This window comes from Balaenoptera physalus (assembly GCF_965194825.1).
Source record: "Balaenoptera physalus genome assembly, chromosome: 5".
NCBI lineage: Eukaryota > Metazoa > Chordata > Mammalia > Artiodactyla > Balaenopteridae > Balaenoptera > Balaenoptera physalus.
The window spans coordinates 145,981,101-146,004,950 of NC_138884.1; the positions used below are offsets into that span (position 1 = coordinate 145,981,101).

Below are 23,850 nucleotides of genomic sequence, written 5' to 3' on the forward strand. Positions count from 1 at the left end.
ACAGCTTCTTAGTAAGGTCTTCTCTGGCTGCCCTAACCAACACTTAAAATCCCTTTACTTTCATTATTTTTCTTTTCAAATACTTATCAGTATCTAACATACTATATAGTTGTCTTATTTATCTTGTTTATTATTTATATTTGTTTAGAGTATTTATATATACCCTAGAACATGAGCTGGGAAGGGTAGGAATTTTTATCTTTTTTTTTTTTTTTTAATCTCAACACTTAAAACAGTACCTGGTAAATTACAGGTGCTCAGTTAATATTTGTTGACTATGGAAATGAATGAATGAATGAATGAATGACCGCTGGCACAAAGTGCCAGGATAAATGCTGCCTGAAGAGAACTAAACTGAAATGGAAAATACTGGCACAGCCCGCCGTGTAATATAGATGGGAGAACGGATACATATATTGCCATATGCAGAGTTTTCCCTAGATTATGTTTTCTTTGATAACATTGCAATGTTCATGTGATGTTATATGTGTGTATATTAGTATATACTATTTATACGTAGAAATATTAGTGAATAAAAATAGAAGCACTAAAGATTTTCCAAATTTATTTAAATGAGTTCAAATCAAAACTCAAGAATCTAGATTTACATACATTAAAGAAAGGTAAAATTATAGCAAAATTAAAGTGAATGCAGGTTGTATAGATAGCTCAATTCCTATGATATAAAATTTAAATCCACAGGTGAAACTCTTTAAGCTCTTTACATGTCATATTCTGATCCCAGAGAGTAGAAAACTATTCAGCATGCAAAATCTCAAACCTCTCGATCCTGAAATCTATCAGTAGATACCCAAAATCCTCAAGGCACATTAACATTTTCTAGAAAAGAAGCCTTTTTTAAAATCTAAGGTTACTGAAACTACAAAAACACCTATGAGACCCTCTGTGGCATTTTTTGCCCAAGTGTCAATCAGCATGAGATTAGCCTTGGGCTGAGGCGGCCTCAGAACAAACACCGGCTTCTTCCTGTAAATCAGCCCCAGCAGAGGATTCTGACTCAACTGGAGAACTTTCTTCTAGTTCAGCACATTCACCACAGCTTTCGTTCTCGGTTGTACCTTTATCACTATCGACGGCACCAGCTTCATCCCGAGCTGCGCTGGTAACCTCTGACGTGGATTCAGTGCTGACCTCTGCGGTTTCTCCCGTCCCCGCCTCTGTCACCTCTGACCCAGTTTCAGCACCAGCGGCAGTGGTCTCCTCGGCAGCAGCCTCCACATTGTCTGGACACGGGGAAGCCTCTTTTATGACGGCAACTGTAGCACTGGGAAGCCCTGCGGCATCCGCCAGCGGAGCTTCCACTAAAGGTACTTCGGGGGCTTCTGAACCGGCTTCCTCGGCACCCACAAGGTTCTCTTTTTCACCTTTAAAATTTAGTCCATCAAGCAAAGTATTAATTTAAAGAGCATGGGAAGACGGTGAGACACTGTGCAGTCATTTTAAAAAATGAGACAGATCAATAAGTACTGATATGAAATGGTCTTCAAGGTAGCCTGTTCAGTGAAAAAAAAGCAAGGAAACGAGCAATGTATACAGTATGGTACTATTTGTGTTAGGACAAAAGGAGGGTAATATAGACCTAGAGAGTTATATTTGTAGAGACCCTCTCCTGGAGGACACTAAAAACTGGTGTTATTGGTTGCCTCTGGGGAGGTAAAATGAAGGGTCTGCTCTTCTGAAAACCCTTTTGAATCTGTTGAACTTAAAAAAATAATAATTTCATGTGTATTATTTATTCAAATACAAACCATGAAAATAAACAGGCAATGCGTCGCGAAATAGCATGGAAAAGTAGCTAACTTACTAGCTGATGACTCTGAGAAGCCACTAGTCCTCCCTCAACCTCAGTTTTGTCATCTGTAAAATGGGGATATTAATAATATCTACCTCACGGAACTATTGGGAGGATTGACTACAATAAAATGTATGAAGAGGGGTTTAAAACCAAGGAAGTGCTATGGAAATGCTGTATTTTATCATTTTTACAATCAGCCATCTCATGATTATATTCAATAATGTTTATTAATGATATTCTGTTTCTTATTGTTCTCATGACTAAAAGGTTAAAACTGGTCCATGAGCAGCTGTTTTCTTTGCCCCTAAATAGTGATCATGGTATTTGATAATAATGGCCTTATAGTTGAGATGGAAAAAAGTATGGTTTAAAGCAAGCAGTTTAAGGCAAGAAATATACATTAGGGTGAAAATGTCAAATTTCTGTTGTTACAAGTTGCCATTTTATCAATCAGATCAACTGAAGGACTCAGTAGACATGACTGAATCTACTAATGTCACTGCACACAGGTGGTGTTAGCCAAAACTGAAACAAAATTAGTTTCATGACTTAAAAAAAATTAACGAGAGAAATGAAAGGTCAAGCTGCTGAGAGAGACAGATACTAAAATTATGCCTGCATGAATGGAAACCTGAGTAGGGGAAAAGTAATATTACCACACAAAGAAGTCAAAGCTGCTGGTCAGCAGTTTAAATGTACAATGTTTTCATTTACCAAATGCCCTCATCCGAAACCTCTAACAATATTCTTTAGGCTTTGGTTGGACTTTTCCTTTCTGAATGAAACTCCTACCCAGAGTCATTTTGGATTAAGTTAGTAAAGAAGCCAAAAACAAATAGTGTCCATTGCTAGACTAAGATAATGCAAATCAGTGCCTCAAGGAAAAAGAAAATAGTAAATTCACTTTACCTGGAAGTGGATGTAACTCTGCTTTGGTTTTTTCTTTCAAATTCGTTACATGATCGCTGTGTTTGGCTTTCTCTGATGTGATTCTCTTGTAAGTCTGAAAGTAAATGTGTGCTTAAGTTTATTTCTTGAGCTCTAAGATTCATCATGCCAAGTTTAAAGCTATCTACAGTTCAAACAGGAGAAACCAATACACACCATCTACTCTTTTATTTCCCCTCTGGAAATCTTTGTCAATAAGTAGAATGCTTTAGAAAAGGAAAGAAACAAATGTTCTAACAGAGGTCAAAGATAACTGAAAACACACAAGGTGGATAGATAAAGACCAAGAAGAAAAAAAAATTATGCTAGAATCAAAATATTCTGACAGGCATTTGCAAATATCCTCTGGCATTTATCTCAGAGTAATGGAAATTTATGTGCACACAAAAACCTGTACACAAATGTTCACGGTAGCTTTATTTGTAATAGCCAAAAACTGGAACCAGTCCAGACGTCTTACAACCGGTGAATGGTTACACAGACTGTGGTACATCCATGACATAGGACACTACTCAGCCATAAAAGGGATGAACTATAGATACAGGAAACAATTTGGATGAATCTCCAGGTAAAATATGCTGAGTGAAAAAAGCCAATCTCAAAAGGTTACACACCTTAGGATTCCATTTATGTAACATTACTATTATTATTATTAATTTTTTTTTGGTAACGTTCTTGAAATGACAAGAAATACAGAAATAGATAACAGATTAGTAGTTGTCAGGAAGTGGGAGGAAGGGAGGGGGAGAGCAGGCGGGAAGTGAGTACAGTTACAAAAGAACAACACAAGGGACCCTTGTGGTGATGGGACAGTCTTGTCTCTTGACTGTGGTGGTGAATACACGAATCTACACATGTGATAAAATTGCTTAGGACTAAATACATGCACTTGAGCATACACACACACACACATGCACAAGTGCATGTAAAGCTGGTGGAATCTGAATAAGGTCTACGGATCGTATCCATGTCAGTTTCCTGGCTGTGATATTGTTTTATAGTTAGCAAAGATGTTGTCACTGGGGGAAATGAGGCAAAAGGTTTACGAGCTCTCTCTGTACTAGTTCTTATAACTGCAGGTGAAACTCAATTCTCCCACAATGAAAAGTTTTCCAAAAGTCTTCCAAAATGACCCATCTGTAGACCCCAGTGAAGATTCCTTAAGTCAGCTAGGTTTAGTCATTAAAAGCAGTAATATGACTGGCCCACAGGTTACTTTAGAAACAAGTGATTAAAGCTATCTTAATCTTAGATACAATGTGCAGGCCTCCTTTCATTTCAAATTCAAGTAGTAATCTCTGGCCTGTATTCATATTAGACAATGATATTTTAAAAATGAAAATCTCACTAGATAATATTGTTTATATTATCTCAGCTTAAAAAAATGTTGGTAGATATTTCTTAGTGGCAGGTAGGATGACAGATTTTAAAAATTTGCATATTTATATGTAGTATTTTCTAAATTTTTAAGCATCATAAACCATTAACCTCATTAAAAGTTATCCTATGCAAATTACAAACCATTTTATAGTATGTTAAAGTTAGACTGTGAAAATGGAAAACTCCATAAGCTCGGGGGTGGAAATGTTGCAAAAGTGGCCCTTGAACAAACCCCCAGGGTTTGGTGAATTCTGACTTGAATCATCTGGCTTTGAAACACACAGAGCAAACAGGGTCAGCAGGAATGACAGTCAACATTTTTGTATAAAAGCAGGGAATATTTTCCTAGTGGGGTGGGAGCTCCTGACTAGTACACTGAGTCAGCACCCTCAGTTCTCCGTGAAGTAACGCTGAACCTGTGCCCAAGTTCATGTCCCTGAAATGGCCATCCCAGCAGCAACATCCCTAGGACATTAGTCTTATTGTTCAAGGGGCTAAAACACAATTTAGCTGCTAAAGCAAAATCAAAGAGATATAAGAATAATTCACACTCATGTGTAACCCAGAGGATCTAGCTTTTTCAAATTGAACATAGTCAAGCACAGAGTAGAAGAAAGGTCTATTAGAAGAGAGAGTCTCAAAATTAGACTTTGAAGTTACTTCCAAATGATATTTTGTATTTATTAAATGTAAGCATCTAAAATCTACCACAACTTTTAGAAACCAGTCTGGCATTTTGTTTTTCCAAGATACCCAGACCCTCAAAAAATGGAAGTGACCTGGGCCTTTCTCAGATTTTCAGAGGCTCTGGTAGTAGATTTTACTTGGAAATAAAAAAGTGCTCTTGCCTAGGGAGCATCTGTGGATTCAATTCAGATAAATCTAATATAGAATTTATTTTAGTGCAGGACAAGGAAGGGAAGGCGAGGACTAGAATAGGGGTTTTTGAGTGCCTCACGTTCTGTATTTCCTCCTGAAAGTAGCCTAAGATTCTTGGGAATTAAGGCTTCCAACATTCAAGATTAAAACTACATAATCTTAGAAGTGGAAAGGGACTTAGAGATCATCACCTTGTCCAATTTCCACTCCCACTGTGACAGAACAAGGCCAGAAAGAGCTCTCAGGAGTAGCCAGTCTCTAAGCATCCAGTTTAAGATTGCTTTTGCAAAGATTTAGCGGACTGCAGAGGTTCATGTCTGGCACTGGTAAACAAAATTAGGGGTGTAGTGATGTCCAGATGAAATTCAGTCTTCCAGCTTCCCACACAATCACATGGCCTAGTTTAATCTGTTTTCCAGTGGCCTATATCCAACTATAGTAGCCCTGGGCAGTGAATTCAATATTAAGCAGTAGAAAGATGGTAAAAGCAAAGGAATCTGGGTATGAGTGAAAGCGGGTAGATTAGCGGAAGACAATAATATAAGTGACATGTTTGAACTTTCCTGGCTTCTTGAGGCTGTCAAATTTCTGAAGAGTAGACTGTGTATTTTGGTTTCATTATCTACATAGTCCTACAAACTGCTCCTAGTTATGACTAAAAATCTCTGTATGCATATTTCTGTAAGGTCAAACCAAAATATAGTGATTGTAGTGATTGTGTAGTCTTATGGTTCCTGAAGAATATATACTTATTCTACTTTTATTCATAATAAAGATTAGATTTCAGTTTAGAAAGTTTATGACAAAATGAGGAATGATTCAAATCAATAGGATTATTTATTTATTTATTTATTTATGGCCACACAGTGTAGCTTATAGGATCTTAGTTCCCCAACCAGGGATTGGACTGGGCCCACAGCAGTGAAAGCACTGAGTCCTAACCCCTGGACCTCCAGGGAATTCCTAGAATTATCTTATTCACTCACAAATGTTTCTTTTTTGTTTGTTTGTTTTAAGCTCCAAAATCATACTATTAAAAGCTTTGTTTTACAGTGATTACTTGTGCGGAGTGGATAAGGAAGACCAGGGAGGAAAACATCCTTTTGATTTTATATATGTCTATTTTGAATTTTAAAAAAATATATAGATAAATATTACTTTAAAAAAATAAAAGTAAAGATATAAAGCTAATAAAAAGACTCTGGAGACAGTAAAAAGACTAGGGGGAGAGAGGGAAGAATGAATGGTTGTAGCACAGGGGATCTTTAGGGCAATGAAACTATTCTGTGTGCTACTGTAATGGTGGATACATGTCAGTATATATTTGTCAAAACCAATATAATGTACAACACCGAGCGAACCCTCATGTAAACTACAGCCTTTGGTTAATAATAATGTATCAGTATTGACCCATCAATTGTAACAAATGTATCTCACTAAAGCAAGGTTGTTGATTTGGGAACGGGGGGCAGAGGGGTGAGAGGAAGTATATGGGAATTCTCTGTACTTTCTGCTTATTTTTCTGTAAACCTAAAACTGCTCCAAAAAATAAAAGTCTATTAATTTTTTTTTGGCCGTGTTGTGCAGCATGGGGAATCTCTGTTCCCTGACCAGGGATGGAACTTGCACCCCCTGCAGTGGAAGCGTGGAGTCTTAACCACTGGACCGCCAGGGAAGTCCCATAAAGTCTATTAATTTTTAAAAAGTTTCACTCTCAAAACAGTTCTTGTCAAATGTTAATAATAGCACCTACCTTAAAGAATTGTTGTAATAATTAAATGAGCCAGGAGTCTGTCACGTGGTAAACACTCGCATGTCAGCCATTAGTACTGTTAGTATTTATAATAACATTGTTTTTAATGAAAGTCACCCATAGTTAGTGGTATTAAGTATTTTATACTTAAAATTTTTTTTCATAATCTTGTATATTAATCCCATGTCTTGATCTCGACATTGCTTTGAGTTTTACCACAGGTTGTAAAATATATGAATTCCTGAGCACCAAGGTTATTAAAACACTTACATAATATCCACCAGCACTGACTGTGACACCTACAACCAGATAATAGATCATATTTGACCCAGATGATCCAGGGAATTTGTTGGATGACATCCAGCGAAGAGATGCTAGGAAAACAAGTTTAAACACGGTTAGCTCCACCACGGGCAAAACTATTTTAAATGATTACATCCAAAAGAATTTTTTTACCCCTCAGTGAACCTAGAATCTATTAACATCAACTGATTTTAGCTTAAAGGAATACAGTATTAGAAGGTAGGGTAATAATTCCACTTGACATTTTCTTAATCTAATTTGATAATTACTTATGAAAGCTGTCACCCTGATGCTTCGCATCATGCTTTTCTTGGAAGGAATGCAGACGTGGGTAAGGAGAAATGACAAAGCATTAAACAATTTTAACAGTCAAACGAGATGCATGTGAGCAAAAGAAATCCATTTATTGTATATTCTACACCACAGGATTCAATGGAAAAGATTATTTTTACAAAAAATGAATTAAATACATTTGTGCTTAAAATGTATATGTTAAATAAAACATTTATGTTGAAATCCAACACATTTCTGTAAATCTATAATACAAGTGTAGACATAGAAAGAAACTTTAATTCTTCTAATATAAAACCTTTAAAGATGGGCAGATAGAAGCTTTTTTTTAAATTTTTTAATTTATTTTTTAACATCTTTATTGGAGTATAATTGCTTTACAATGGTGGGTTAGTTTCTGCTTTATAACAAAGTGATTCAGCTATATGTGTACATATATCCCCATAGCTCCTCCCTCCCACCCTCCCTATCCCACCCCTCTAGGTGGTCACAAAGCACCGAGCTGATCTCCCTATCCTATGTGGCTACTTCCCACTAGCTATCTATTTTACATTTGGTAGTGTATATATGTCCATGCCACTCTCTCACTTCGTCCCAGCTTACCCTTCCCCCTCCCCGTGTCCTCAAGTCCATTCTCTGCATCTGCGTCTTTATTCCTGTCCTGCCTCTAGATTCTTCAGAACCTTTTTTTTTTTTTTTTTTAGATTCCATATATATGTATTAACATACGGTATTTGTTTTTCTCTTTCTGACTTACTTCACTCTGTATGACAGTCTCCAGGTCCATCCACCTCACTACAAATAACTCAATTTTGTTTCTTTCTATGGCTGAGTAGTATTCCATTGTATATATGTGCCACATCTTCTTTATCCATTCATCTGTCGATGGACACTTAGGTTGCTTCCATGTCCTGGCTATTGTAAATAGAGCTGCAGTGAACATTGTGGTACATGACTCTTTTTGAATTATGGTTTTCTCAGGGTATATGCCCAGTAGTGGGATTGCTGGGTCGTATGGTAGTTCTATTTTTAGTGTTTTAAGGAACCTCCATACTGTTCTCCATAGTGGCTGTATCAATTTACATTCCCACCAGATAGAAGCTCTTTTAAGACAAATGTTGCCATAAGGTCATATCTAAAATAGAAGGGCAATTTTGTACAAACTAATAGAAATAGATTAAGGTACTGTATTATTCTATTTAAATATATTAACTTTATAGTTCTAGAATTTGTATATACCATATGTTATGGAATTGAAATTTTTATAATAGACTCAAAGCTAGAAGAAGCTTAAAGTTCATATAGCTCAAATTCTCTATTTTAAAGACAAAGAGGGACTTCCCTGGTGGCGCAGTGGTTAAGAGTCCACCTGCCAGTGCAGGGGACACAGGTTTGATCTCTGCTCCGGGAAGATCCCACATGCCTAGGAGCAACTAAGCCCGTGTGCCACAACTACTGAGCCTGCGCTCTAGAGCCCGTGAGCCACAACTACTGAACCTGCATGCCACAACTACTGAAGCCCACGCACCTAGAGCCTGTGTCCGCAACAAGAGAAGCCACTGCAACGAGAAGCCCGGGCACCACAACGAAGAGTAGCCCCCACTCACCGCAACTAGAGAAAGCCCGTGCGCAGCAATGAAGACCGAACGCAGCCAAACATAAATAATAAATAAATAAATAAATTTATATTAAAAAATAGATTATAACTGTAGGGACTTCCCTCACGGTCCAGTGGTTAAGACTCTGCGCTTCCAATGCAGGGGGGGCAGGTTAGGTCCCTGGCTGGGGAACTAGGATCCCATATGCCGGAGGTGCAGCCAAAAAATAAAAATAAATAAAGCAAAATAATCTTAAAAAAAAGAGTATAACTGTAAACACAACACATAAGGTCCCTAGCCTCAAAAATAAGGGAAAAGATGTACAGGCGAAAAACTGTAGACAAATAACTGCAATGCAGTATGACAAATGCTGTAATATATGAAAGCAGAAACAACAATAGTATGAAAACGCAGTGAAAGAACTCAGCTAGGGGGCTCAAGGTAACTGCCACAATTGAAAAGACGGGACCTGAGCTTTGAAGGAAAGTAGGAGTTTGTCAGATAAACAAGGGGAGGGAAAATTGCATTGGAGGAATAAGGCAGAGCGTGTGCAAAAGCATGAGACTTGTGTGACTAGGAAAACTCAACGTATTTTGATGTGGCCTGACACAGAGAATAAGGGTGTAGGGACCAGCAAGAAGTTATGATTTGCAGAAAGCAAATCTCAAGACATTTGCACAAACTACAAATCTCCATAGTAGCAAAATTGGTAAGATTTTGTATATATGTTCTTAGTTTGGATATAAATGATCATCTCTTAGAAAAAACCAATTTTTCCCTACAAATGTGCCCAGAGAGGCTATGGTAAGAGGTTATGTCTTTGACTTCTAGTGGAGCTTTTGTTGGTTTAAAAATACAGCTGTTATTAAATAGGGAATATATAGCTTTCATAGTTCGCAACCAGGCATAAATTTCAAAAAGTTTTTTTAAATAGGAAAAAATAGGGAAAATTACAGAGGTTTAAGTAAAGACAAATACAATTATGGCAGAGTTATTTAAAAGAGCAATGAAATGGGAAATAAATATTTGGTAACGATTAGACAAATTTTAGCATATTCATAAATACGAAACAGATATTTTAATTTTTGCAGAAGACTGTCTACACGAGAAAATATTTACAATATATTAAGTGAAAAGTTATAGCAAAATAATCTTTACAGGACTATCCCAGATTGCGTGCATTGTGGAAGCAATGTACATAAGAAAAAAAAAAATGCAGGAAGGGGGAAAAAAGGTCTGGAACACCACATACACTAAAATGTAGATAAATAGTGGTATTCACTAAGTGGTAGGATTACAGGCGACTTCTACTTTGCCTTCTGAGTTTTTCCGGTGATCTACTGTAAACCTAATTTACTTATTCATTAAAATTTTACATTTTTAAAAGCAAAAACCAGAGAACAAAATTTGATGAGGCACGGTTAAAATTTTATCCTTCAATAAACTGAAACAATTTCATTTTTCATCCAAGTTGGAAGTATCAATACAAGGTTAATGTCCATGACCGAAGCCAAATTTCCAGTCAATAACAGTTCTGAAAATACATAAATGAATCAATACTACAAAAAAGTAATTAGATGAAAATGAGGAAAAGACCAGTACTGCTACAACCAGTATTGCTAACTACCTGTTTAGAATTTTCAAACTCCTTTTCTTTTGGGGAGGAAAGTTGGGGAGGAAATTATTTGAAATATGTGCAGCTACCAAAAAAGGATGTGTGTGCTTGTCCGTGAGAACGGTGAGGGTTGCGTTCAGAGAGCTCGAAAGGCCACGGTCAGGGCCTTTTCCATCTCCCCACCCCCAATCACAACAGCCCCGTTATCTTCTGAACTTTCAAAGGAATGGCTTCCCCTTATTTCACCAGCGAAAAGTGTGCTCCATCTTACTCGGCATAAAGATCAAGGAAAACGAAGACTCCTTATTTCTGTTACTGGAGGCAACTTCTTCTCAGTAGCATTTTAAGAGAAAAATAAAGCGAGTTACACATACCTTCCTTCCCTCCCTCCATCACCATCACCACCGCAGGCCTAATCAAAGTGGAAACAAATTGGCCATGGAATTTTCCGCAGGAGTCGTTCTCTTTCTCCCCGACTCCAATGCAAGCCTTAGCAAGTGGGGCAAAGTGAAGGGAGAACTAAGAACTTTCCACGAGGTTGTCTAAGAGCCGGCGCCCCAGTCAGGGACGGAAAAGAGAAGGAAGATGCGCGACGACTAGGAAAGAGCCGGCGGGGGCGGAACTGCCCGCGAGCGCAAACCTGGGCGCAGGGCCGCCGGCGGCTGGAAGGGAAAATGCTCTCCTGCTCACACTTCAGCACCTACGATGGCCCAGGCCCTAGGCTAGGCGCTTTCGTGCGTATCAATTTTTATTTAATAAGCTTCCAGCTCTCACTGCCACTTCCCCTTCAGGAAATTCGCTCCCTTTCCCCGTGCTTTAGAAAATCTACAGGTGATGGATACAGGGGGGACGCAGCCCAACAGCTGGAGGGCTCCAGATCTCTCTGCAGCCCCTAAGGAAAGCGTTTCGAAGCCCCTTCCTCACCGGGGATCCCACGGCCCAGGCTCGTAGCTGCCGAGTCCTGGCCAGGTCTTGAGTCTATTTACTCAAGAGCATTTCCCCAACTTCTACGGGGTTGGCACTGCCTTCCGCGCACCCTGCCTGGCCCGCAGACCAGGGTCCATCTTCCCACCCATCCCTCTGCTTCCTCGTGAAGTTGGAGAGAGCTTTGGGCCCTGTATTAAGACAAGGGGTAAGCTTTGCCGACTTTCGCCAGGCACTTTTCTAAGCGCTGTTAACTACATATTAACTCATTAAAACTCATTAGTGTCCCCATTTTGCAGATGAGGAAACTGAAGTTAATCACTCGCCCAAGATCAAGATTCGAACCCAGGAAATCTAGTCCGGATCCAGAAGCCGCGCTGGAAAGGCACCCTATTTCCAAAGTCTCCAAGAATTTCGAGGCGATTTCCCGGCCACCGTCCCCCTCTTCCCCGCCCCCCACCATCCCCATCCCCATCCCCAACCTCAGGCTTCTGATGTCGGGGTTGGCTTTGGCCCACGAAGGGCAGGCGGGAACTGGGGCGCCCGCGCGATCTGTGCGCGAGGCACCTGTGCTCCTCAGGCTTGGACGCCGGGAGCGGCCCCTCGGGTCAGCGCCTGCGACTCACCGTCCTTCCGGAGCGGCGCGGGGCCTGGGGGCGCCCGCAGAGGCAGCGCCAGGGTCTTGGAGACCGCCCTGCGGAGGTACATCGCGCCCGGCTCCCTGCACGCCGCTGCCGCTGTAGCCCCGCGGTGCTGCGGGGCGCGGCGAGCCCTGGCGAGCCCCGCCCCGGGGAGGGGCGCTGACCCCTGCCCGCCCCGCCCCGGCGGCCCCGTCGGGGACGTGCGCAGGGGTTGGTCGTGCGCACCTTCCTCCCTCAACCTGATCTGCAGGCTCTGTCGCCTTCGCCTGGGCCGGAGAAGCTGATGGTGGCGTCTCAGAAAAGGGATGGGAAACCGAGAAGTCGCCGTCATCTGCCTGCCTCGTACTGTTGCAGTCAGTGGAACTCCTCCGAGTAGGCTGGAAATGTCTCGGGACTCGCCTCCGGAATAAGACACAGACAGGATTTACCATGCCGTATGCAAGCTGAACCGACTTTCTCTCACGCTCTCCGCCAGCTTTCCTAGGAGTGGAAAGGGTAGCTGGAAGTTCCCTGGAGAGGAATGGAGGAGATAGGTAGCCTCAGCCTCCCATTAGTGCTCTGGGTGATGTTCAGAACCCTAAGAAAATTCCCGGCTAATGGCTGAACTTCTAGGCAATTCACGATTACAATGACTTTTAAATATAAGCTCCAAAAATGCTGCCTATTCCTCTATGGGATGTGAAGCTAGTATTTCCAAATCAACTAAAAACACTAAATTATTAGTTTCTCCCTCCAGATTTCAATCACTTGCCTCATTGTGGCGACAAGAATCTGTCATGGTTTGGATATGGAAACCAATAATTTATGCTTACAACATTTTCTAAGTGATTAATCTTTGGAAGGCACCATTTCCTACTATAATAACCCCTTAAGTATGTTTGGCACTTGACAGTTTATAAAGCACTTTCAATAATTTTCTCCTTTAATTTTTATTTCATCCCTCTGAGGAAGGTGGCAATTATTCGGTTTAGCAAACGACCAGGTGGTGGGGAGGAATTTTCAGGGACTGATGGTCATGATTTTTTTTTTTTTTTAAGGACGTGAACATAGTCCTAGTTCCAAGTTCTCTTGGCATGTTACAGGCAAACTATTTGCTCATTTGCTAGGTGAATAACAAAACACTCCTCAGAGGTTCTCGTTCTGAACCCAATTCTAATAATATTTAATATATTCTCATTTAAGGAGTACAAGCCAATGATGAGAACTAGTTTTTTGATGCTCAGAGTCACTAGCTATTCCTAGTGATTAAACCTTAAGAGCAAATAGGTAATCTGTGTTAATGCGAGGTCAGATTTAGACTTCCAAGCCCCAAAGAAGGGGTTAGACCCAGACCCTCCACCAAGAAGTCAGGTAGTCCTGAAAGTAACAAAATGCAGATTAGTACACTTGCTACCTTTGCCCAGCATCAAGTACACATCCTAGAATGAACTGCTGGCAGCTAGGACGGACTGACAAATCAAATCAAATCTGTGGGGAGAGCTCCTAACCATTTCCAATTCGGTGCAGCCCAATTTAAAAGAGAAAACAAATCTGTTTACCACTACAGCTCATTCTTTCTTTGGTCTACTTAGGGCTGAATTTTGACTTAGTTGCCAGGGAGAGGAAATAGTCAAAGGCAGTAAATGCATTTAAATGAATTAATGCGGGAGACCTCCCTGGTGGTCCAGTGGGTAAGACTCCACGCTCCCAATGCAAGGGGGCCCTGGGTTCGATCCCTGGTCGGGGAACTAGTTCCTGCATGCATCCCTCAACTAAGAGTTCGCAAGCCACAAGGAGGATCCCACGTGCTGCAACTAAGAACCAGCGGAGCCTAAATAAAAAGTTTAAAAAAACAAAGGTCCATTAATGTGGAGAAGAAAGAAAGAAAAAATAATAAATGAATTAATGCTGGAATTCCCTGACGGTCCAGTGGTTAGGACTCTGAGCTTTCACTGCCGGGGGCCCCGGTTCAATCCCTGGTCAGGGAACTAAGATCTCACAAGCTGTGCAGCAGGGCCAAAAAAGAAAAAAGAATTAATGCATGTACTATACTGTTATTTAATGTACTGGCAGCTCCCTTAAAAAGGATTCTGAGTAAACACTTGTAAATGATAATGGCTCCCAGGACACTGTTCTAGACCCGTCTTCAGAATGCTGATGTAGACTCAGGGTCTGGATATAGTCTGAGCTCTTCTGGATCATACCCAGGTTCCGTAGCAGCCACCTACTCTCAGTCAAACTGTCTGTAAGTATCTGTCAAAATGCCTAGGGATTGTGCTAGATGCTGAGGATTGGTTATAATTTATTTCACAGATATTTACCAACTATCTTATTAGTGTTCCAGGGCATTCTTCAATAACAAGTTATGATTCTTGCTACCACTCACAGAGGTTATAGTTTCAGGTTAAAGAGACATGGAACCAACATCTTTTCTCAGGAGTGGCTGCCAAGCCTACCATCAATGGGGTCAGTGATCACAAAGAAATCTCTGACCAGATACCAATGATAAATGTAATCTAAGGGCTGCGGTTAAAGCCAAACTGGTTTAAACAACACAAACCGCCTAATTTAAACAATGCAAAAATAACACACATGCGTATAGGGCTTCAAAAATTCTTCCCAGGGGCTTCCCTGGTGGCGCAGTGGTTGAGAATCTGCCTGCCAATGCAGGGAACACGGGTTCGAGCCCTGGTCTGGGAAGATCCCACATGCCGCGGAGCAACTAGGCCCGTGAGCCACAGTTACTGAGCCTGCGCGTCTGGAGCCTGTGCTCCGCAACAAGAGAGGCCGAGATAGTGAGAGACCTGCGGCCTGCGCACCGCGATGAAGAGTGGCCCCCGCTTGCCGCAACTAGAGAAAGCCCTCGCACAGAAACGAAGACCCAACACAGCAATCAATCAATAAATCAATCAATCAATAAAAAAAAAAATACTCTTCCCAAAGTGTTGTCACATCTGTCTTTGTACTTCATCCTCTAACACTCTGGTTAAGAGCCTGAGTCTGGGAATCAGAAACCTGTTCAGATTTACTGATCTGAGTAAAATGTGGATAACTCCTTTATTCATTGGGTTGTTGTCAGCTGTAAAGCACATTAGGTATAAAACATGCTCAGCTAGTTGGAGAAGGCAGTGCTAGACTCTGACTTCCAGCCTAAGCCAAAGCTCCAGGCTCCCTTACAACGTTCTGATGCCTCTCGGTGCGCACATGATAGGATCCATTATAGCCCACCATCTCATCACATGGCAAGGTCCAGCGGGGAGTTTATCATGTCCTCTAGGTTGGATGTGGCCATCCCAGCTGGGAGAGGCAAGAACTGTGAGATAAATAGTGCCACTTCTCCAGATCCCTTTTCATCTTAGCTAAAAGCTCCTGCCTCTTGGATCAAAGGGAATTTGCAACCTACTCTACGGCTCCTGTAGGATATGTGGCTTTACACTTTGATGTCAAACTCTTCCCACATTTTGAAGAAACACTTCCCAAGAAAGGACATGCCTGTGGGGTGTCAAATTAACTCTGTAGCAAGCTGTTTCTCCAGAACCCTGAGAGAATTTTAACAGTAGATCTTCGCTATACAAGACTCTGTAAGGCTGACACAGTAGTTTCCCAGCTGTTAGTCACATTGTTTATAATGCTGCCCTTGAGCACATCCTTGACATTTTTCTTGGTCTTGTTGGGAAAATAAGAACTTAGGGTTAGAATTAACTTGGTTTATCTAAGATGATCTCCACCTAATTGTGATTGTTGACAAAGACAATATTAGTTTTGAAAACATATTGTAAGAGAGGGAGCTCACGAAGCTTCCTAACCACTGGCAATATTAATCATACTTACTCAAGGCTTAAGTTCCATATAATTAAAGACAATTTTCAAAGACTGAGTGATTTCCTAGGCTCCACAGAAAGCTAGAAAGCTTTGGTTATTTTTAATACTAAATCCCTAAGCTATAACCGGTACTTTCAACAGATCAATACAGATATAAAGTGAAACAATTTAGAAGAGTATCTAGGAAGACAAATTGGAAAGCAATTTGAGAAACTCCTGATAAGCACGCTTTTTTTTTTTTTTAACTTCTTTATTGGAGTATAATTGCTTTACAATGGTGTGTTAGTTTCTGCTGTATAACAAAGTGAATCAGCTATATGTATACATATATCCCCATATCTCCTCCCTCTTGCGTCTCCCTCCTACCCTCCCTATCCCACCCCTCTAGGTGGTCACAAAGCACTGAGCTGATCTCCCTGTGCTATGTGGCTGCTTCCCACTAGCTAGCTATTTTACATTTGGTAAGCACGCTTTTGATGACCTAAAATATTTCGATAAAATGAAGGAGAAAGGGTAATCAATATGGTAAATTCTTAAACTATTCTTGGAGGTTCCTCGGTACTCTTCCCATCTATTCACTTTCTCTTCTGTAGTAAAATAAACATGACATTCCCTACCCCTTCCATATTATTTTCCTAAGGCTACCGTAACAAATTACTACAGACTTGGATGGCTTAAAACAACAAACTTTATTCTCTCACAGTTCTGGAGGTTAGAAGTCTGAAGTCAAGGTGGGAAACATGTAGGCAAGAACCCTTCCAGCTTCTGATGTTTACCGGTAATCCTTGCTTTCCACGTGCCTCCATCATTCCTGTCTTCTCCCTGTGTGTCTGTGTCTTTTCTCCTTAGAAACATACCAGTCACATTGGGCTAAGGGCCCACTCTACTCCAGTATACTCATTTTAACTAATTATATCTGCAAATACCCTATTTCCAAATAAGGTTACATTCTGAGATAATGGGGGCTGGGACTTCAACATATCTTTTTGGGGACCAAAATTTAACCCATAACAACTTCTTATACTTAAAACTGAGCTCCTAGAGCTTTTTTTTTTTTCTATGGCAACTTAAGAAAATAATTTAATGACTATCTCAGATACTAAATCTGAAAAAAAAGGTCTGATTTTGATCTAATAAAAAACTTGACAGCATTGGACATATGATTTTGTCCATATCTTCTTTTTTATGGGAATTCTTTTACATTATTGCTAAAGGAACCATCATTTGACCAAGTTCCTTTTAGGAACTGTGTATCAGAACGATTCTTGTTCAGTCCAGCTAAAACATCTCAGTTTAAGAGACTACTGACTGCAGCCTTCTCTTTACAATGTGGGCTGGGGAAGAGACGGTCTGTGTGCAAAGGAAATAAAGCACATACGCAGAAAGCAGAGCCAAGAGCAAAAGTCTGGATAACATTTGAATTCCAGGCCCCAATTATTCCTGGGCTCAGGTGCATGCCTGTTATGGCGGTCTGTGAGTCACTCTGTATGCTCATAACCTTTTTTTAGTTTAATATAATTTGAGTTAGGTTTCAATACTTAGTTTAGAAAGCACCTTTCACCAGTGCCCCCTATGTGGCACAACTCCAGGAGGTGTCACTCAGAGTAATCTGCATCTGTACCGTCCAATACGGCAGCCACCAGCCCCATGTGGCTATTTAATGAAAAGGAAATAAAACTAAAAAAAATGCAGTCACATTAATCACATTCCAAATGCTCAAGAGCCACATGGGAGTAGTGGCTACTACGTTGGCTGGCACAGGCAGAACATTTCCATCATTGCAGAAAGTTCTTTTGGACAGCCCTAGTCTTCATGAATGTCTCCCCCTGGAGTTACAGAGGCATGATCAAGATGAAAGTCCACACAGGGCAGCTTTATTTTCAAGGCCTGACATACAGTAAATCTTGCTTGTTAAAGCTGTATTTTATTTCCAACTAAGGTTATCAGTTTCCAGAATTTCAAGTCTCTTAGAGTTTTCTGTTCCCTTTAGGGATGTGAATTTTAAGTGTCTCTTTTAGGGTAAAGTTCCTTGAATTGGGAGTTGATACCTGACTTCTTGGTCTATTACCATGTGACAATATTAGTTTCCTACTGCTGCTATAACAAACTTAGTGGTTTAAAACAACACAAATTTATTATCTTACATTTTTGTAGGTGAGAAATCCAACATGGGTCTCACTGGGCTAAAGTTAAGGTGTCAGCAAGGCTGTGTTCCTGTCTGGAGGCTCCAGGGTAGAATTTCTTTGACTTCTCTGTCCCTTGGCTCTTGGCCCTCTTTCATCTTCAAAGCTAGCAATGGCTGGCTGAATCTGTCTCATATCACACCACTCTGACACACATTGGTGCCTCCCTCTTCCACTTCTAAGGACCCTTGTGATTACATCAGGCCCAACCAGATAATCCAGGATAATCTCTCCATCTCAATGTCAGTTGATTAGCAAATTTAATTCCATCTGCAACCTTAATTCCCCTTTGCCTAACCTAACCTAACATATATACAAATTCTGGGGAATAGGACATGGTCATCTTTAAGAGTCCATCATTCTACTTTCCAGTGATATTGGGCAAATGACTCTTTACCTCTGGTTTTTGCATTTGTAAAATTATGGAATTGGTCTATATGACCCCCTAAGGTCCTTTCCAGTTCTACCAGCTAGGACTCCAAATTGACAAAAGTTAATAGTTACTGTTTTATCTGGTCTTTCACTGAATTTGGATTAAATACTTATTCTGAGATAATGTAACTCTGAATTTATGTTCAGAAGTGACTTCCAAAGGTATTGGGGCCATGAATCTCCCAGAGTAAGTGTTGGCCAGAGCCCAAAACACAAAGCCATTTATAAGGCAATGAAACTTTCTATTTAACGTCAGAATGCAGATACAAATAATACACTTTTAAATGTATAGTATTAATACATTAAGTGTTTAAATTATATGTTAATGAAGTGGCATATAAATAGGTGTTAACTGAGTCACAAGAAAGGGTTTTGATAAGGGATAAGTGAAGTGTTTTTTCATTTGTCTCTATTAGCTCTCACCAACTCCTTTTTTTGAATAGTTTGTTATTCATTGGATGAAAGTCATATTAGCAAAAAGAGCCCACTGTTGCCATACCGGTGTAAAAACAGTCACCCAAATGAAAATCATTCAAACTCAAGGAAATGGAGTCAGAAGAAACTCTGGTAAGAAGAAAATAGTATTTGGGTTCTTTTGTATTTTAAATAATAGACTAGGAGTAGTTCTATCAACCTGATCACTAAATAAGTGCTCTCATTAGAAATTAGAAGTTGACAGAAGGAGTAAATCCTCAGTAGTGATTTTTTTTTTAATCTATATCCTTAAAAAGTTTTCTTACCAATGTGTCCTTAATTACCACTGACCCTATTATCAGATGGTACTTTCCACATTAAAATACTTCTAGTAATTTATGTTAGAATTGACATTTTATACATTGTCACAATGTACATAATCTGAAGAATACAGAAGTATTTTTAAATTTAATTACGTGAAACACAAATGCTGACTTGACGTTCACATGTAACTCTTTCTCTCACATTTACAGCTCAACAGATTGGTGAATCCAGAGGAACTGCTATAAACACTATATACCTATAATGGAAAAAAAAGAAAACTGTAGCATTAACAAGCAGAAGTAATAAAAAAATTAGACCATTCTGAACAATGCACCTTAGAGCACCAGGGGAAGTCTAAAAAAACAAATCCACAAAGAATATCAACTCCTCATTTTATCTAAGTTTTAGCAATAAAAAATTTTTTTAAATTCTGAACTACAGGAGTAGCAAAAGCATCTGGTTTTGATTTAAAAACCTATTTCATTTTAATCTCTTGATTGACTGAAGTAGTGAAATGGGCAAGGTGATAATAATAGAACAAAATGGACATTTGTGATTACTATTTTATTCTCCAGCACATATAAGTTATCTACTTTAATCAACCTAATCCAAGAAAGCTGAGATTTATAAGGATGATTTTTCATTTTACAAAAGGATTAATATAGGATTTCTTTAAAAAGATTTTCAGAAATATGGCACAAATATACATATAAAATAAACTCACTCTCTTTTAAATCACAGACCATGCAGTGTATTCTATCTTATTCACAGCTAGGTTTTATCAGGAATTGTCCAACTGGGTGTTAGTTGTAATGACAATCATAATAAAATCGTCAAGCAGTAAAAAATTTAACAATTGAATGCCCTGTTCTCATGGAATTTTACACTCAAGTGTGGTATATGACAAACAGGTATTAAGAAATACATACACAAACAACGATAACTTGTCCTAAGTGCTGTGAAGGCACTGTGTACAGCACTATTAGATTTAAGAAAATACAATTTTGGTTTCATTCTTAAGCACAACTTCCTTTGAACACAAAGTGTAATGATTAAAAATGATTATGCTAAGAGATCCTTGAGCCAAGGTATTAAAAGTTCATAAATTTGTCACAGACAGGAATATAGGTGCTAAAAAGTATAAACCTAATGAAAAAAGTCAAAACACATTATTTAAAAAGAGGTCAAATTAACTTGCATAGTCTATTCAATCGTAGAAAATCACATACTTACTGTATCGGTATTTCAAAAGTTTATTCCAACCGATTTCTTCTTTTATACTCTAAAACATCTTCATTATGTTGTTTGATGAGCTAGAAGTAGGTAACAGTTAAAATGAGAAATGTAATCTTCCTGGCAACTTAAAGAGGAGAAGGAGGAGATCAACTAATGATATTTATATTTTGCAAGAGAAATAAGGATAGATTAAAAGAATTACAACTATTCTAGTTAGAAATAAAAGGCTAAGGGATACAAAAGTCCAAAAGCTATGAATGATATGTACTTGTTCACCACAATCTGACAGACTAAATTTGAGAAGGCAACCCTTAAAAGTTTAAATCCAACTTCTGCAAATAAATTACTTCACTCAGTGGGTAATTAATGGAATGTAGAGCCTTACCACAGAGGGGCTAAAGCAACAGGACAGAGCAGAACCTGGTTATTAGATGGGGTTGGTGGATGTGTACTATACTTATAACCTCAGAAGTTTGGTACTGTGAGCGAATGACCAACCCACATCCCCCAACTATATATGTATTAATTAGATGTCATGGAGGACAGCCACTTTCTCAGAACCACTGCCTGACAGAATATGCAACTAGAACAATGGCTGATATAGGGTGACATGTGTTGCAAAGATCCAGTAACAATCAGAGCTCTCAGCAACAAGTTTCTTTTTAGGAAAACTTTAAGAACGTATAAAGTTACATTATAACAAACGTTATTTTGAAAGGATTAGTTACTAAGTTGTAAGTAACTTTCAACATCTCTTCCTCCTTTCCATGTCAAAGAGCTGAACCACTTTAATGAAAAAAATCTCAAATAAGAGATCTGAGAGTTGGAGGTGGGCGGCAGTGGAGGAAATTCCAAAACAAAAAATTTAAATACTAATGTAGCACAGATACTTTAAAAAAATTTATCTATGGAGTGGCAGTATTTCACAGTGGTCTACAGTGTAGCTCTGAAGTCAGGGAGAACTGGCTTTGGCAAATTAATTTCTCCAAGTGTTTCCTACATCCGTAAAAGGTCAACAATAATAGTACTACCGCATAGTGTTGTTGAAAAAATTAAACAAGTTTTTACAGGTAAAGCATTTGGCATACTGTAAACAAAGACAAAAAAAAAGAAAGAAAGAAAAAGGCTGCTACACACTAGGTACAATTTCCAACAATGTATTTACACAAACATTGTTAAAATCTTATATCTTGTAAGTCCAATGGGATTTAATTTGTACAGCTTGTTCACTTACGATCTGTCCCTATGGCATCTGAAAAAAGTGCCTTCATAAAACCCCAACGTGCCTCCATCTTCATTAAGAAATAAACTAAAGGATAATTAATATGCAGTAAAACTGCCATTTCACGACAAAACCAGGCGAAGGAACAATGACAGAAATTTCAGCCTCATTATATACTTTCTCGATGCCTCTGAAACCTTAATATTTTTTAGTCCTTGGGATTTCCCTCCTGGAGAAATAGATTATTAGCAGTTACATAAATAACCTATGGTATGGGAGATTTGCTGCGCAACATTCAACCTCACACCGATACTTGTCCTCTCCAGCGTGCTGGAGTAGCACGATTTAAGGGAGTATATACTTACACACATCCACAAGAAAACGGAGGTGCCCAAGGTCAGTCCAACCTTCAGCCAGTCAGGTCTGCCATGTGGCGGTTCCCGAATGTAGAACTTTGACCGCGCTGAAGCTGAAAGGGGACAGAAAGGGTCTCTAAATCTATAACTTACCCCCCTGTAGGAATAAACCTGACATTTACATGCGTATTGTCGCTTTTAGTTCCCCCTTCTACTTCCTCATTTAAACAGCCACAGAAAGGTTCAGAGAGGCCTAGTAACTCGCCCTGGGCCACCAGCAGGGCCAGACCGGTGGCGCCTTCAAAGCCTCGTACACGGGCTTTGGCGGCCCCTCCGAAGTGTCGGGGGTGGGCGGATAGAAGCGCCCACGGGAGGGTCTCCCTCTCCCGCGTCTGCAGGAGGAGGGACTCAAAGTCCATTCGCCGAGACCCCGAGGGGTCGGATGGCACTGGGAGAGGAGGGTGGGCGGCGGCTGACGGAGAGCCGAGAGTCGCGGGCTGAGGCAGGCGTGGGCTCCGGGAGGCGGGCCGGCGAAGGTCACTGCAGGAAAAGCCCGGGGCGCAGCCGCCTCCTGCCCCCGCGGGGCTGGGTTCTCCCTGGGAGCCGCAGGCTGGAAGGTCGGGGCGGCCTGCTCGAGGAGGGACACTTACAGCCGCTCGGGAGCCTGGCCGGGGCCAGCAGCTTGGAGAAAGGGCGCAGCAAGGCGGACGGCGCCATCTTGCCGGGCTGGGCTCCGCCTCCTCCAGCCCCGCCGCTCCCGGGGGTCGGCGTCCGGCCGAGCGCCCCCTGGCGGGCGGTGGCGCGGAACTGCGGGCTCTGCGGCGGCGCCGCGTGCGGGCGCTCACCCCAAGAATTGGAGTTACCGCCTGGTACTCTAGATCTTCTGGTCTCAGCCCTCAATCTGCACAGTGGGATTACGAAGGAGATGATTACAAGGGGGAAAATAAAAGGTAGTTTAGCCGCGTCTCTGTCCTCGGAGAATTTATTTCAGACCCCCACCCCAGGGACACTTACAGAGAGAGTTACCAAAATCTTCCTGCGTAAGCCGGGAAACTGCAAGTGAAGGGTGTTGAATAGTAGCATTTTGATCGAATTCGGTGTTTCAGGCACTGTGCCTTAATGCATCATTTGATTTACATGCGCTATCTCATTTCACCTTCACAACGGCCGCAGGACACGCCGTGATTATTATTCTCAATTTATAGATGAAGCTCAAAAGACAAGCTCTTCCTCCAAGGTGACGTATTATATATACCTCATATTTGAAACGACCTCTTACAGTTCCCAAAGTCTGTTTATACGCACTAGCACAGTAAAGCCTCACAACCCTGTGAGGAAAAGAGAATCCTAGTATTTCAGAAGTGCCCCGACCAGTTCAAGACCACACAGCTGGGGAAGTTGGGACTCGGACTTAGCCCACCCAACAGGTTTAGACAGTCCCCTGAGGCCATAAGCTGCGGGGCAGGCTCAAAGTGCCAAGTTCAAAGCGCCATTCTTGCTCACCTCTTTTTAGCTATATGATTTTTAGGCAAATTACTTAACCTCTCCATGCCTCAGTTTGATATCTGGAACAGAACACCTACGCTATAGGGTCGTTGGGAAGCTTAGAGCGTGTCTGGTAGTTGTAAACAAATTGCTTTTGCCTATCTCTTTGATACCTCTTGTACTGACCAAAAGGTTTTATCTTTCACATTTGAACCAGATTTTTTGTGCATTTAATTCTCGATTCAAACT

The 23,850-nt window shown here is 40.5% G+C and overlaps 2 protein-coding genes across 4 annotated transcripts; both read right to left on the reverse strand.

Annotated features, from left to right (window-relative positions):
• Positions 1-548: 548 nt before the first annotated feature.
• Positions 549-12,298, reverse strand: MGARP (mitochondria localized glutamic acid rich protein). 3 transcript variants are annotated; one of them, XM_082462200.1, is made up of 4 exons: positions 12,134-12,298; positions 7,047-7,150; positions 2,726-2,819; positions 549-1,385 (listed from the first exon to the last, which is right to left on the reverse strand). In XM_082462200.1, the coding sequence occupies exons 1-4, from the start codon at positions 12,213-12,215 to the stop codon at positions 943-945; spliced, it is 723 nt and encodes a 240-aa protein (XP_082318326.1). In that variant the 5' UTR covers positions 12,216-12,298; the 3' UTR covers positions 549-942. The 3 variants fall into 3 exon arrangements, with proteins under 3 accessions (XP_082318326.1, XP_082318328.1, XP_082318327.1); XM_082462202.1 differs by lacking the exon at positions 12,134-12,298 and adding an exon at positions 11,990-12,127; XM_082462201.1 differs by lacking the exon at positions 12,134-12,298 and adding an exon at positions 10,958-11,155.
• A 4,321-nt stretch (positions 12,299-16,619) lies between these two features.
• On the reverse strand, positions 16,620-22,920 carry NDUFC1 (NADH:ubiquinone oxidoreductase subunit C1). The gene is made up of 4 exons (XM_082462215.1): positions 22,767-22,920; positions 22,126-22,229; positions 20,536-20,615; positions 16,620-19,558 (listed from the first exon to the last, which is right to left on the reverse strand). The coding sequence occupies exons 1-3, from the start codon at positions 22,831-22,833 to the stop codon at positions 20,556-20,558; spliced, it is 231 nt and encodes a 76-aa protein (XP_082318341.1). The 5' UTR covers positions 22,834-22,920; the 3' UTR covers positions 16,620-19,558; positions 20,536-20,555.
• Between the last annotated feature and the right edge of the window lie 930 nt (positions 22,921-23,850).

Excerpts from the sequence above, each read along its gene's own strand:
- NDUFC1 (XM_082462215.1), bottom strand. The coding sequence starts at position 22,833 with ATGGCGCCGTCCGCCTTGCTGCGCCCTTTCTCCAAGCTGCTGGCCCCG. Across the intron at positions 22,230-22,766 it reads GGCCAGGCTCCCGAGCGGCT|CTTCAGCGCGGTCAAAGTTC; the intron begins GTAAGTGTCCCT and ends GTCCCCTTTCAG. Across the intron at positions 20,616-22,125 it reads CCGTTTTCTTGTGGATGTGT|CTCATCAAACAACATAATGA; the intron begins GTAAGTATATAC and ends ACCTACTTCTAG.
- MGARP (XM_082462200.1), bottom strand. The coding sequence starts at position 12,215 with ATGTACCTCCGCAGGGCGGTCTCCAAGACCCTGGCGCTGCCTCTGCGG. Across the intron at positions 7,151-12,133 it reads CGCGCCGCTCCGGAAGGACG|CATCTCTTCGCTGGATGTCA; the intron begins GTGAGTCGCAGG and ends TTGTTTTCCTAG. Across the intron at positions 1,386-2,725 it reads AGAGTTACATCCACTTCCAG|GTGAAAAAGAGAACCTTGTG; the intron begins GTAAAGTGAATT and ends TAAATTTTAAAG.